Here is a 15,379-nt window from a genome sequence, read left to right on the forward strand (position 1 = left end):
GTGGAATATTTCACTGGCTGTGAAGTGGACATTTATCTCAATCCCTAGCTTTCCTGTCCTCTGTAATAGTAACTGTGAATTGCTTTTAGCTTTCTGTGGTAGCAAGATAACTTGCTACACCAAACTGTTTTGTCTTCTGTTATCAAATACCTCTCCCTATTGGGCATCGCCTCTAGAATATTCATCCAGCCTCTCATTCAGCTGGTATTCCTGTGTAAGTCTTACAATGTGGAAATATAGTCTTGCTACTCAAAGCGTGGTCCGTGAACAGCAGCAGCACCAGCATCACGTATGAGCTTTTAAGAAAAGCGGTATTTCAGGGCCTACCCCGGGTCTTTTTCATCTAAGCCTGTATTTGAACCAGATTCCCTGGGCCATTTGTGCATACATTAAAATCGGAGGCCCTGGCCAGGGAGCTCCGTTGATTAGAATGTCGTCCTGACACACCAAGGCTGCTGGTTCAATCGCCTGTCATGGAACTGCCACTGACATCCGCAATGTCTCAAAAGGAAGACAATGATCTGCTCAGATAATCAGTACTTATCTCCAAACTGTTAGTTGTACTTCCCTTAACTGGGAACATTCAACTTGTTCAGGGTTAAAGCTTCCATTTTTCTACATTTCTTTCTAAGTCACAAAAAAAGTCCCTACCTAAATACAATTTAAGTTACACGAGGTGCACTTTCACTTCTACGCATCCTTCAGCACACACGGGAACATCACTTCTTCAGCAAAGCCCTCCCTGACCCCAAAGCAAAACTAGTTCCCCGATTATATGCTCACATCACATGCTGTGCCGTAAGAATATTTAATCAGTTATAATTAAATAATATTCTGTGTCAGTAACAGTTTAAATGTGAAGTCCACAAGAACAGAGGAGCTGCTTCATCCTCAGTGCCCAGCACAGCACCATGCACACTGCAAGAGCTTAACAAATATTTGTTGAACTGATCTGCAACGCATAAGAGTGTTTAGGACTGCCTGTAGGGCTTTTCTCAACGTACACTTACAATGAAGGTAGAGGGAGGGATGATGCACAGGTGACTGGGAAGGGTGCCTAACAAAGCAACATGAACAAAGATAACAAATACAGCTTCTGCCTGAAGGATTACCAGGCACCTGCTACCAATCCGTTCTGATTCTTCTTCTTCAGGCAGAAATGAATGTCATCAGCCTTGTTCTGGATTCCAAACTCTCTCTCCAGCCGGCCTGCCTGCCCCTGGCTCTGACTACACGAGGGGTTCTCAAAGTGTCTTCTATTATGCCTGACGTGAAAAAAATCTGCAAAAATGTAAAACATCATTACTCTTCTCACGGATTTGTTATTGTTATTTTTATATAAACTACTAATTGTTTTTACATTTTTTGTCTTAATTTCTAATACAGGACAATGGTGTAGCGCAGAAAGTTGTGTCTGAGCCTCCAGATGAATTGGACCAAAACTGGTGCTGCATTCTGCAACCACATACTTATGTAAATCCAGAAAAGGGAAGCAGCCTGAGAAGACCTAAGCTATTCCATATTTCTCTTTTCTATTTTAAGCCTCCGCAGACTGCAAAGAGAACCTTTCTAGAGTCAATTACACATTTACACAAGCATACACACAAACTCATACATATACATCCAATGTATATGACGACAAATCTATCAGTGTGAAATATGTCCGATTTAAAAAGAAAAATGCACCTAGAATGGATCACTGTAAGAGGTTTTAAGAATTGTGTGGTATAGTACTTTTATAAAAGATCATGTAGACTACAGAGATATCAAGGACAGGTATTATAACCTAATGCAACTGGAGAATTTCTGCTTCAAAAATACTTTCAACAGTGTGAACTCCATGGGGTTTGGGATGGAGAGAGAAATAAAACATGCAGAGAAATAACACACAGGCTCTAAAAAACTATGTTAATGTTGTATAAACATTAGAAACTCATTTCATAAGTAAATTAAGTGATATGCTTCACAACATCAATACCCGGCCACACCTTCACTTATATTACACTTGTAACTTTTCCAAATGCTTTTATATTAATTATCTCATTTTATCCTTACAACTGCGAAATGGAAAGGGTAGCTATTACCATTTTATAGGAAAGAAGCCTGAGAAACAGGGCCTCATAGGCTGAAGGGCACTACTGAAAGAGCACAGAAATGGGAGTTAGAAAACCATAGAGAATAGAGTGAATTCTATATGAAATGCTATATTGCTGCTAGAAATATAAATGTGTAGGTAAAGAAACAGGCAAGAGAGTAAATGAGGAGAAATGCCAAGAAATTTTATGTGAAATAGACCCTATTTCTGTTAAGAAATACGTTTGCTTTATAGAAAGAAAAAAAAAGAAAAGAAAAAAAAAAGAAACTATCTTATAAATTAGATAACAGTGGACATCCCAGAGCAGGAGTACTAAGGTTCTTACATTAGACATATACACTAATATTATCATATCGCTCTAATTTAAAAAAAGTTTTTGTTGTTGTTGCTTTTAGAGACAGGGGAAGAGGGAGGGAGAGAATTAGAGGGAATGGGAGAGAGGAGGGAGGGAGAGAGGGAGGGAGGTAGGGAGAGAGAGAGAGAGAGAGAGAGAGAGAGAAAGAGATTTGCTCTTTCACTTATGTGTGCATTCATTGGTTGCTTCTTGTATGTGCCATGACTGGAAATCAAACTCACAACCTTGGCATATGAGAGGACCCTCTAACCAACTGAACTACCTGGCCAGAGCTGCTTTAATTTTTTTGTAACAAACGTATTACTTTTATTTTTTTAACTATTCATTCTGAAATAATTTTAGACTTAGAGAAAATTGCGTAAATAGTACACAGAATTCCCATATATCTTTCACCCAGATTTCACAAATGATAAAAACATTTTACCAACTTTCTGTTATTATTATTATCTCCCTATATATCTCCCTATATAAAACACATATTATTTTTTCCTAAACTATTTAAAAATAATTAGACATAATGCCCTTTTACTCCTAGATTTCTTGAAAACAGGGACAGTCTCATATAATCACAGCACAATTATCAATATCAGGAAATTAACATTACTATAGTATTACTTGTGATTTATAGACTTTATTCAAATTTCAGTAATTATCTCACTAATGTCCTTTATAGTGATAGGTAGATAGGAAGGTAGACAGATAGACAGATCCTAGTCCAGGATCACACTTTGCATTGTTGTCATATCTATTTGATTCTTATTTTATTTATTTATTTTTAGACAGAGGGAGGGAGGGAGAGAGGAAGGGAGGGAAGGAGGGAGGGAGGGAGGGAGGGGCAGACAAATAGACATTGATGTGAAAGAGAAACATTGATGGGCTGCCTCCTGCATGTGCCCTGACTGGATATTGAACCCACAACCTGGAAATGTGCCCTGATGGGGAATCGAACCTGCCATCTTTTGGTGTACCAAAGGATGCTCCAACCAACTGAGCCACACCAGCCAGGGCTATATTGATTTTTTTTTTTTTTAATAGAGAAATCTGGCGGGGTAATAAGGGACTGGCTGATACTTTGGGTTTGTTTGTTTTAAAGTATATTTATATTGATTTCAGAGCAGAAGGGGAGAGGGGAGAGATAGAAACATCAATGGAGTTCAAGAAAGGCCATAAGGACTCAATATGAAGAAAAAAAGAATATCACTGATAAAACAGGAAGCTTTTAAGCAAATCTGAAATCGATCATGTTCTCTCTTTTTCCCAGCATCAAATGGTAGTGGCAATTTAAAGGGAATTTTCAAAACGTCTAATGAAACTAAACTGCCAAGAGTGCTCAGAAAAGAAGAATCATAAATGAAAGTTGGAGGAAAGTACTTTTTCTTTTTATAACATGGTACACTACAAAAATTAAGTACAAAATTCCAGTGTGGCAGATTTTTAAAAATGTATTTTATAGAAGCAACAAACAAAAAGTTTTGGCTAAACACCACGCTGGAAAGGTTGGTGAAAACATTTCAATTTCTTGATTGTACCTACCCCATTGTACCAACACCTCTCTAAAATAACACCGAATTTACCACTTTTACGTCAGGTCCCGCACTGTTGACATTAAGCCTACCAAGTTACCAAAATGCTTTTAGGCTGTGAGATTGCAACACCGGTATCTGGGGTTTCAGTTGCAGGACACATATAAAATCAAGGCAGCCAAAGGTTATACCAGCCTCCAGTGGCTTTAATAAACACAGCCCAAAGGAGTCTAAGACTCGGCTTCTAAGACTCGGCTTAGGCAAAGCAACATCATTAAGGAGGCAGGAAAAACAGTCAAGTGAAATCTCTAGAGACCAGATCATTCAGACAAGGGTCTGAAAAAGGAAGCTCAGAAGGATGCAAATTGACCAATTAAAAAGTTAAAGGCCAGAAAACTCTTCTCTGAAACAAAGATGGGAAAAGGATATATATGCCAGGGAAGTCCTCAGTCCTGGTTTTATGACACTAAGCTATAAAAATCTAAGAGTCCGGTACAGTATGGCACTGCCTAAGCTACAGGAAACATGCTACATGCAGACCTAATCCAGTACAATGGCAGGATATATTCATAAATTCACAAATGAAGAGGTGCTTTCTTCAATCATCAGTAACAAAGCTATAAAGTAGTTTCCTGAAGTTAAAACACATGACTTACTTAAAATTCTTATTTTATTTACTTAGGTAACAATTTTCACTGTAGAGACTTGAAATAAATGTTTCTGCTTCTGTCTTCTATTTACCACACCTTATCTCCTCATCTTCCTATTATAAAGTCAGTGATTTCAGGTAGAGAGGAGTGAGGAGTATGGCAAGGTGAAAGGTGGGTGAGTCACCCAGAACCCCTTTAAGGCTTTTAAACTCTGCATAGCACTCCAGCCCCACTTGGCCTGGAGGGTCACTTCACAGAATTAGATATGACTGGGGAGTGTCTGGTGCATGTGTGAAGGCAAACTCAGGGAGAGAACCACTGCCACAGAACTCGAGGACCTCTGCAATGCAATAGTTTAGAATTATTCATCTTTCCCTTATTAATAACTTGTGTTCATAACTTCCACAGTACTTTCACATCTGTCTCTTTGAGTTAGAAAATATTCCCTCACTTAAGTATCTATTTCATCATAAAATAGCATGGGGCAAAATAAAGCTGTTAATGTATCAGGTGAACCATGGAAACAGCAATCGAAAATTTAAGTCAACACAAGTATGTTTATTTGGACAGAACTCAAAATTCTTTAGAACCTCAAAACCACTGCACAAATTTAAGAGGAACTACTATGACCTACTAGATTGCAAACTCTTTGAAGACAAAGAACTGCCTGTCTTATCCTGTAGCCTCCCATAATTCCTTGAACAATGCAGGTTCTTCAATCAGTGGGTTGGATTAGTTTATATTCATTTATCAATTCACTCACTCAATATTTATTGAGCACTGAATTCTTGCTCTGTGTTGGCTCAGATTTTTTTTTTAATGATACTAAATTTTAGCCCTTAATTATGCAAAAGAAAATGATCACCATTCCTGTTTCCTTTCTCTCATTCTTGATTAACTTGACTAGACTAACATATTTCTAAACATTTCAATTTTCAAATAATGAGCATATATCTAAATGTAGCTAACATTAATATCATGTCTAAAATCCATTTTCCGTCTATCTTGCCCCTGAAAAAAATTCTATCACAGCCATTATACTGACAATAACGCTATCATTTGATAATCACCTCAGTCACAGTGGCTGGACTGGAGCCCATGATTAAAAACAGATCAGCAACCGGATTTTTTTCAAGACCAGCAGCAACCGACCCTTGTTTTGACTATTCGACTGGTGTTTATAGTTGTACCAAATTTTATAGTCTTTCCTGCCTCTTTACCTCTTTAAAGAATAAGCCAAACATGTGATAACATGTCAAGTAATATTTCTATGGCATGTCAGAATTTATGGAGTTTCACAAACTGCATATACCTCCTGTAGTCTTCAAAACTCATTTGAAAGATGAGAGAACTGGAGAAAAAGCTGTGAAAGTTGTATAGACTGACAACATAAGAAAATATAAATCCATGAAAGGTTATGCTATGACACAGTGGACAATAGTTGTCAAAACTGTCAACAGAGTCTCAGAGAAAAATAAAAATAAAAAGCAAGTTCTCTGTTTAATAAGACCAAAATTGGCCAGATGTTGAGAAACAAAATGGGCAATAGTGTGAAAAGCAATTTAGGATAGACTTAAATTTGATGATCAACAGAAATTTGATATTCACAAATCCTCAAGCATCACAATTTATAACTAGCTCACTCCATCTGTTTGCTTCAAGAATGATTATAATTTTCTAAATCTTCTTTTAAAAACAGAATTGGGGGGGAAACCACCTATGATCTTATTCTTCAGTCCAATACTCCGTCATATAAACCAAGAAACAGATAATGAAACACTCATTTGACAGATGATGCAAAAATATATTTAGGTCCTTTATTAACAGTTGACTTCATGCCACACGGAGGAAAGCAAACAGATTTGAAAGCTGAAGCATTGTTGGTTAGTTAAAATTTTACATATGAAATTCTAAATCACTTGCATTAGGTATTTACTATTAATCTTTAATGTAAGAATGGAAATGACAAAAGATCATCAGTAAAATAATTTTCACTAGACAATGAATTCACTTCTTCACATTGATTGACATTGACTGAGTGGTTATAATGGGACAGGTACTAAACAGGGTATATTTGTTCAAATACAAAGAGAAGTTGAAATACAGTAGCAGACATGTAAACAACAGGGGATTCCCAATCTTCTCTCTATAAATGGAAGTACATCGTTACTGTAAATAGCCATTAAAATGCTACCGTTGTCCTTTGTCTACCAACTCTGCTTCATATACTTTTTCTATTCTTGAGTCAGTATTAATATTTAGTTGTCCAACTCTTTTTCAATAGCCAGGGAAAAAAAGCCATTTGTTTCTCAAGAATTCTAGTGTGTGTAACTAACTTGAAGAGTCCTTTCGCCCATCCATTAAATCTATAGGAAAACAAAAACCAGTTTTTCCCTTTTACAGTCCTAGTTAAAACGGTCAGGTTTGATTAATTCAGCATGGGTTTGGGTCTATTTTACTCAATGCTGTCTTCTGACTGGCTAGAAGAGGTCTAGCATATGGTGTAGCTATTTGTTGAATGAATGAATTATTCCTATGATCTATGGCTCTTCCATAGGAAGATATTCAAGGACTTTTTACTTTGACTTTCCTAATGCTTTTAAGCGTGAAATAGAGAAAACCCCCAATGTTTACAGCAGTCGGTTGCTTGGGAAAAGAAATCACCCCGTTGGTGTAAACAGCAGCATGTGCGAGGTGTACAGTTATGCTCAGACAACTGGATGTCCTCGGCTACCTCACATATTTCTTGAAGTCCCACAGCTTAGAGAAATACGCTAACCTGTAAGACACCATGAGGACTCAATTTAACCTGTATCCACGTGCTGAGAATTCTCCTTTGTAAACTAATTACTTCTCCACTGAAATCATTTCTTTATCAAGGCAAGTACCGTTGAGAATTGACATCCTGAGAAGCAGAAAAGAGCAGTCGTACACAAATGCTGCTCGGGGTAGCAGTGATTGTCCCTAAGTTGCCCCAAGAACCTGTTCTCCTCCCCGCCCCCCAACACACACACTCCCCTCACCCCCAGAGTACGGAATTCAATTTCTCTTTAAAGGCACACTGCCTTTCTCTTGGAGGGAAAAATAAATAAAAATGCGAATTTGGAGAAAATCCATTTGGAAAGGTTCGAAAATCACCATCCACTGGTAATTGTCAAAATAACGTTTGTTGACAAAATGATCATCGGCTCCTCCCGAGTCTGGAGTGGGGCCACGGGGCATGATTTGGGGGTATCGGCTTCAGCTCTCGGTACCAAGTTTGAGGTCCCATAAGAGAAGTAGACAGCGAAAAGATGGGGCGCTGTGGTCACCTGCCCGGTCTGCCCGGGGCCGCGGGGACACTGCCCGCTCCCAACTTTGCCAGCCTTGCCCCCCAGCGCCTATGGTCCTGGAGCCTCCGGGCTCAGGCCGGCGACTCCCCAGGCAGAGCGGGGCTGGGCCGGCGGAGGCCAGCCGGCCCCCGGAGCGGCCCCCGGGTGTGCGACGCAGGCGGGGGGCGTGGGCCCGAGAGGGGGCCCGCCGCCCCTCCCCCCCGGGGGGGCCCGGCGCTTCCAACGGTGGCGCGGCGGCTCCGTCGGCCCGCGCCCGCCGCTCCCTCCCAGCCCAGCCGAGCTGAGCCGGCGGCCCTCGGCCCCGCCCCGCGCCCCCGGGGCGGACCCCGGCGGGCGGGCTGGGCCCCCGGGGCAGCGCTCCACAGGAGAGCCCCCGGCGCGGGCGTGCGGCCTAGTCGGGGTTACATAACGGGGCTGGGACCCTCTGGGGCGGCCGGGAGCCTCGGGGTCCAGGCCGCCGGGGGCCGGGACGCGGCCGCTCACCTGCCGTAGATGCCCTCGGTGATCCGGTTCCGCTTGAGGGGGCGGCGGAGCTTACTGCAGTCGGCGTTCCGCCGCTTCATCCTCCCGCTGGGGGGCCGGGTGCTGCCGCCGCCGCCGCCGTCTCTCACCTCAGCCGCCGCCGCCGCCGCCGCCGGCCCGCCCCTCGTCGGGCCTGGACTCTACCCCTGGGGCCGGTCACGCAGACACGGAGCCAGCACCCGGGGGAGGGGGGGAGGCCAGGGAGGGGGGTTCAGAGCCTCCTCCGCCTTCGGAAACAAAGAAATGACAATTCCGGGGCCCGCCCGCCCCAGCACCAGCCAGCCACCGGCCCCGCCTCCTCGGCTCCGACGGACGGCCCTTGGGGCCAATCGAAGGCGCCGCTACGTAGCTGCTGGCCAATCCGAGGGCCTACTGAGCCTAAACGAACTCGAGAGCCCGCCTCTTTGAAGGACAGAAAAATGCGCCAATCATTATGGTGTCTGGGCCAGTGCCTGGGCCTATCAGAAAATATTTAAATAGAGGCTTATAAATAGGCCCTATAAATATAACATCCTTATATTATGCCTTGTGTCCTTCATTATCACATGGAGTGCGTTTCACTGTATAATCCATACGAGAGCACACCAGGCTATCACTAGCGGCAAGGAGGCCTGGGTTTGCTGCATGTGCGGGTTCTGCACTGACATGTGCTCCGGTCAGTCGCGTCATTATGTAAGGAGCTCGCAGCATCTTCCCCGGCCAGGAGGCTCCAGGGGCAGCGCCGGGGGCCTTTTCTGCGGCTCCTGGACCGCGGGGCCAGGCCGGCCGCGTCAGTGTGCGATGGGGGTATAAATGACAAAGCAAACCCCACACACAGGCACACACGCACACACGCACATACCCTGCCAGCTTCCCGCGAGGTGATGACAGCGCGGCGGCCAATAAGAAGAAGCGTGGGGCGGGGCCACTGCGGTCCTGCCCCCTGACGTTACGTCACGGGGCGGGGCCGTGGGTGCGCGCGACGTCGCGCGAGGCTGTTGGTGTGCGCGTGGGGCGGCGCAGCCCGGGTTCCACGTCCGCAGGGCGGGCCGGGCGGCGGGCTCCGGGAGCGCCGCCTCTGCTGGACAGAGCCAGCGTGGGCGTCGGAGGAGTATCTGCCCCGTCCAGGAACCGAGGAGTGACTAGGCGGGAGATGAAAAGAGTAAATGGCTTACACTTCTCTTCCCCAACCGGAGGATAAATAGCGTAAACCACTCTACTCAGGGAGGTAGATAGCAGAAATCCAAAGAGTGCCATTTGTGCCAACCACAACCAAAGACAGATGAAGTTAAGGAAATAAATCTTTTGGCACCCTCAGCATAAACCTGATGGATATTGTGAATACACAATGCAATATTCAGATGATGTATTATAGAATTGTACACTTGAAACATAATCTTTTTTAAAAATTTATATTTTTATTGATTTCAGAGAGAGGAAGGAAGAGGGAGAGAGAAAAAAACATCAATGATGAGAGAGAATCATTGATAAACTGCCTCCTGCACGCCCACCACTAGGGATCCAGCCTGCAACCCAGGCAGGTGCCCTTGACCAGAATTAAACCCAGGACCCTTTAGTCCACAGGCCAATGCTCTATCCACTGAGCAAAACCAGCCAGGGCGAAACATAATCTTATTAACCAAAGCCACCAAAAGAAAATTTTAATACAATTTTTAAAGTAAAAAAAAAAAAAAAATGTTATATAGAGATCCTCCCCCAAGACCTTCCCTAAACTCCTAGCCTTTAAAAACCTCAAAAAGAAGGCCCCAGTGTGTATTCTCTCTCCTGGGAGCTTTGCCTTCCCTTTTCCTTTCCTTTCCTTTCCTTTCCTTCCCTCCTTCCCCATAGGCATGCATCTCGTAAACTCTAAACGTCCTCAGAGACTTGAAACCAGGGGAGCAATGGGCAGTGATAGCTCCTCCCAGGGCCAATTCCCAAACCTGTCCCCAAGGCCCTGAGACAGTTAAATGGCCAAGCAGTTTACAGCCATCCAGTAAATCCTATCTTCTCTGACTTCCCAGTGAGCTAAAGCAGCCGCACCTCTGCTCATTTCTTTCCTATAACGTTTCTGGAGAACCAAAGCAGCCCCAATAGGTCTCTCCTGCTGCTTTTTCTATGTTTCACTGTCCCCCGCTTTAATAAACACACCCTCAAAATCCCCTGGACTCGTGTTATAAAAACTTTCCTGCACCAAGGCAAAACCCACGCACTACCAACTGACCCTAGGCCCCTTCAGGGTCAGGTCCCCTTTCCAGTAACAATTACTCTCCTGCAACGTAGGTATGACAAAATCACTACTAGAAAAAATAGCAAAGTTGGTGTGTGTGTGTGTGTGTGTGTGTGTGTTTTAATATATATTTTATTGATTTTTTACAGAGAGCAAGAGAGAGAGATAGAAACGTCGATGAGAGAGAAACATCGACCAGCTGCCTCTTGCACACCCCCTACTGGGGACGTGCCCGCAACCAACGTACATGCCCCTGACCGGAACCGAACCTGGGACCTTTCAGTCCGCAGACCAACGCTCTACCACTGAGCCAAACCGGTTTTTTGTTTTTTGGTTTTTGTGTGTGTGTGTGTGTGTGTGTTTAAGAGAAAAAAAGAACATATGTCATTAAAGAAAATGGAAGGTGTAGAAGTCACTGGAGGGGGGAAAAACACCCATGCATCGCATCACCTTAACAAACCCACTGTCCTGTTAGTATTTTCTATTTTTTCTTTCCTTCCCTATTTTCTCTATGTGTGATATTACTATTATGTTATTATTATTCAACAGAATAGTGATCATACTAGATACTCAATTTTGCATTCTGTTCTTTATTTAATAAAAAGCATTTTTAAGTGTTATCATGCCCCCTTCCTAGATATTTCTGATGTTTGTAGAATCTAGCAAGTGGCTATACCAACTTAACTGTTCACAAATAGTGGACTATTAGGTGGCCTTCCAGCACAGTTTTTAAAATTCCAGGAAGTGCACGGCATCTTGTTTTGCCCTGGCAAGGGTCGACCTCTCTCTCCCTACCCTGTGATCACTCCTTTAATCCACACCCACTCCAAGGAGGAACTAGCAATTTATACCAAATGCATTGTCCTCAATCGCTGCTCTCTGTTACCGTATCTTAATGGCAAATCTTCAAAATATCCTCAGTGCCTGAAAGAGAAAACCCATTCTCTTTATTATGGAGTCCAGAGCTGGTCACGATGGGACCCTCTCAAGGCCTACCCAGGCAAGCAAGCTTATCTACTCACTGTCCTCAAACCCTCCCCAACCTCTCTTCCCTCCTCCCTGCCTTTGCTTTCGCACAGAGCAGCTCCCTCAGTACTGCTCTTCATCGGTGGTTTCTTGGGTGAGGCTCATCCATCTGCCTCCGTGAAAAGCTTTTTGGGGATTGGATCCATACCCAGCAGAGAGGAAGTTAGGAAAATGGCAGACGAGGATAGAAATCCCAGCTTGGCCACTTACTAACTTGGGCAAGTTACAGAATCTCTCAGAGCCTCTGTTTCCACTTTGGTATCTTTTAAAGGCTTCCAGGATAATAAAATTTCAGGGAAAGACAGGCAGTAGGTGATAGCAAGAAATGACTAAACCAGGACATTGTTTTTTGTTGTTGTTGTTTTGTTTGTTTGTTTGTTTTTGTTTTATCCCTCGCCTCTACTCCAGCATGTTGATAAAGTGGCACTAGGTGACCAAGGATAAACTCGGAACTCAAACTCTCACCAAGGCTGCCCACCATGGTGAAAGCCACCTGACAGATGAAGAAACAGACTCAGAGATATTGATCGTCTTGCCCATGGTCACACAGCAGAGGTAAGATTTGAACCCAGGCTGCCTGACTCTCAAGCTCATGTTTATTAAATGAATGAATAATTGACTTAGCCACACTTGAACTGGGTGTGTGCCCAGAGCAGGATCATCTCCTTGGTGTGGTCAGCCTTTCATGAAAGAGAAGGAAGGGACTCTGCTCCTCCTCGATCACTGCCCATGACCGAGGTGAGGAGGGCAGGGCATTCTTCTCGCAGAGTCCTGTTTTTACAGAAAACGCATGATTACCTGTGAAAGCTGCAGCCCCTCTGACTTGAGTCATCACACCTAACCACTCAAACCGGGATGACACAGTCATAGCACCATTTGCCCACCTCCGTTTCTATTACACACGTGCCAAGCATGCTTACATAGTCTTTTCTATACTGACCCTGTGAGGAAAGCAGAGAAGCTCATCTTATGGGGCTCATGTGGAAATGGAGACTGCAAAGGGCTTAGGAAAGGGAAGGCATAATTGTAAAGTAGCTCACCACATAAGCCGTGGCATCAGATGGACATGAAGTTGGGTCCCAGCTCTGCCATCTGTCAACTGTGTAGCTTTGGCTTCATCTCTCTGAGCAGCACTTCATCTGTGAACTAAAAGTGATGATGCCACTGGGACCGGTTTGGCTCAATGGATAGAGCGTTGGCCTGTGGACTGAAAGGTCCTGGGTTCGATTCCGGTCTATGGCATGTACCTTGGTTGCGGGCACATCCCCAATAGGGGGTGTGCAAGAGGCAGCTGATCGATGATTCTCTCTCATCGATGTTTCTAACTTTCTATCCCTCTCTCTTCCTTTCTGTGAAAAGTCAATAAAATATATATTTTTTAAAATAATAATAAAAATAAAATAAAATAAAAGTGATGATGCCTATACCCACAAGCTTGAGGGGGAGATTCAATGAAAGAATGGATGCAGAGCTTGGCATTCCAGAAATGGCAGCTCTTATTCCTTCAACAAATATTTTTTGAACATCTACTCTGGACCGAGCACCAGGTGCTGAAGGTTAAACCGTCGGAAGTCCCAGGGGCTTGGATCTGAGGTCTGCTGGGAGGAGTATCTCAGGCAGAGCGAGCGGCGGGTGCACACTGCTCTTTTCCCGCCATTTTATTATGAAAAATGTCCAACACACACACAAAAAAGTGGAAAGACTGGTTCGGTGAAGTCAGTCCCCTTCCACCTAGATTCAACACATGACATTGAGCTGTGTTTGTTTGATGACACAGCTGCTCTCGATCCCCTGTGCTTTTTGGTTCCAGGTGACCTGCCTTGAAGACCTGCAGACCACCTGCGACTGTTGTCAGAAACCAGGGGCCTTTGCAAGAGTCAGAGGAGAAGAGAGAAAACTCCCCTTTGGACAAACCTGTTGGAAGAGGCCAACTCCGGGGGTGGGGGGACCTTCCTTTATTAAAGAAAGCTTCTCTATTCAGCAAGGAGCTTGGCCCCCATGTCAAGCAGCCAGGCTCTCTCTGGGGCTGGATCAGGATGCACAGGTGTTTGGCGTCCCTTGGAACCAGCTGCCATTCACACTGGGCTTGTCAGCTGGGAGATACAACCGTCACGGGGATGCAGTCATAGGGGCTGGAGATCTTGGGTTCATCTGGCTGACGTCTGGTGCCCCTGGGCAAGTGGGTCTTACTGCCTGCTTTACCAGCTACTGGCCCAGGACCCAGACCAACAGGGGTCATATTCATGTATTCCTCCACCCAGCGGAGTCCTGCCTTAGGATACCCAGGGCATAGGAAGTGCTGATGGCCAGAAAAAGGCTGGAAATCAGAACCGGGATCGTGAGGGGAATGGAGACTTCTGATCTCTGATCTCTAGGAGCCAGGGCCCCCGCTCCCTTATTTACTGTTGAGGTAGCCGAGGGCTAGGAATCCTGTATTCCTAGACTTTGGAATTGGAAGACTTCGACGTCATGAGGGCTAGAGTTAAGTGGCTAAACACTCACGTGCACAAGTCAGACTGCCTGGGTTTCAATCCCGGCTCTCCTACTTGCCAGCCCTGGAAACCTGGGCAGCTCACTAACCTGTCTGCGCCTCGGCCTCCTCATTTGTGCTGTAAGACGAATAGTTCCAATCTCGCAGGGTCATCACCTGAGTTCACACATGTTAAGCGCCTAGATCAGTGCTTAGCAATGGTAAACGCTTAGTAAATGTTAGCTCCGGAAAGCATCTGAAACAAAAGCAACCTTTCTTCCTCCCTCCCTTCCTCCCTCCCTCCCTTCTTCCCACCCTTCCTTCTTTCCTTCCTTCCTTCTTTCCTTCCTTCCTTCATTCCTTATTTCATTCTTTCCTTTTCCTCCTCCTCCCTCCCTCTTTTTTTTTTTTTTATGATTATTATATGTCAGAGCTTCCGCTAGGCACATGCATGTGGGTCATAGGAGAAATTAGCTGCAGGGTCAGAATTAGAAATCAGTTGGCCTAAACCCCATTTCAGGGACGGCCCACCACTGTGGGGTGGGGATGCTGAGGCTGGTGTCTTCCCTCAAAGTGCTCATGCCCCAAGCCGATTCCTAGGCTGCTCTGTGAGGAAGTGACCAGAGGTAGGAGCAACTTCAGCCTAGGACTGGATCAGGTCTCCCACCAGGTTTTTACTGGACTGAAGCCTCCTTTCTTTTCTCCCACCTACCCTTAAAAGATATATATATATATATATATATATATATGCCTAAGCAACTGTTTGACCCTTTGACCAGTAGCTATGATGCACACTGACCACCAGGGGGCAGACGTTCAATGCACAGATGAATCTCAGAGGGAAGGGCAGAAGGGGGAGGGCGGGAAGATATTAACCAAAGATTTTATATGCATACTAGAGGCCCCTCTACTTGGCCTGTGGGGATGGGCCGAATCCGTGCACTGGGCCTCTGACATCCTCCAAGGGGTCCCAGATTGTGAGAGGGCGCAGGCCAGGCCAAAGGACCCCACCAGTGCACGAATCTGTGCACCAGGCCTCTAGTTTAGAAATAAGCAGATTTAAATACAGATTAAAATATAAATAACTTCATCTGTATAACTCTAAGGAGTTCTCCATGAGGTATATCTATATCCTCCCGAGGGCTTAGTATTATTCCTTGCTTTCATTCATTCATTCATTCATTCACTCATTCATTCGCA

General features: G+C 44.6%; 1 protein-coding gene across 1 annotated transcript in view; it reads right to left on the minus strand.

Annotated features, from left to right (window-relative positions):
- Positions 1 to 8,779, minus strand: part of MACO1 (macoilin 1) — a 57,031-nt gene extending 48,252 nt beyond the window's left edge. The window contains exon 1 of the mRNA XM_084874947.1: positions 8,439 to 8,779. Coding sequence (XP_084731073.1) covers positions 8,439 to 8,518 — 80 coding nt within the window. The 5' untranslated portion in view covers positions 8,519 to 8,779. The remainder of the gene's footprint in view (positions 1 to 8,438) is intronic.
- Between the last annotated feature and the right edge of the window lie 6,600 nt (positions 8,780 to 15,379).

This window comes from Pipistrellus hanaki (genome assembly GCF_964339955.1).
Source record: "Pipistrellus hanaki genome assembly, chromosome: 2".
Lineage (NCBI taxonomy): Eukaryota > Metazoa > Chordata > Mammalia > Chiroptera > Vespertilionidae > Pipistrellus > Pipistrellus hanaki.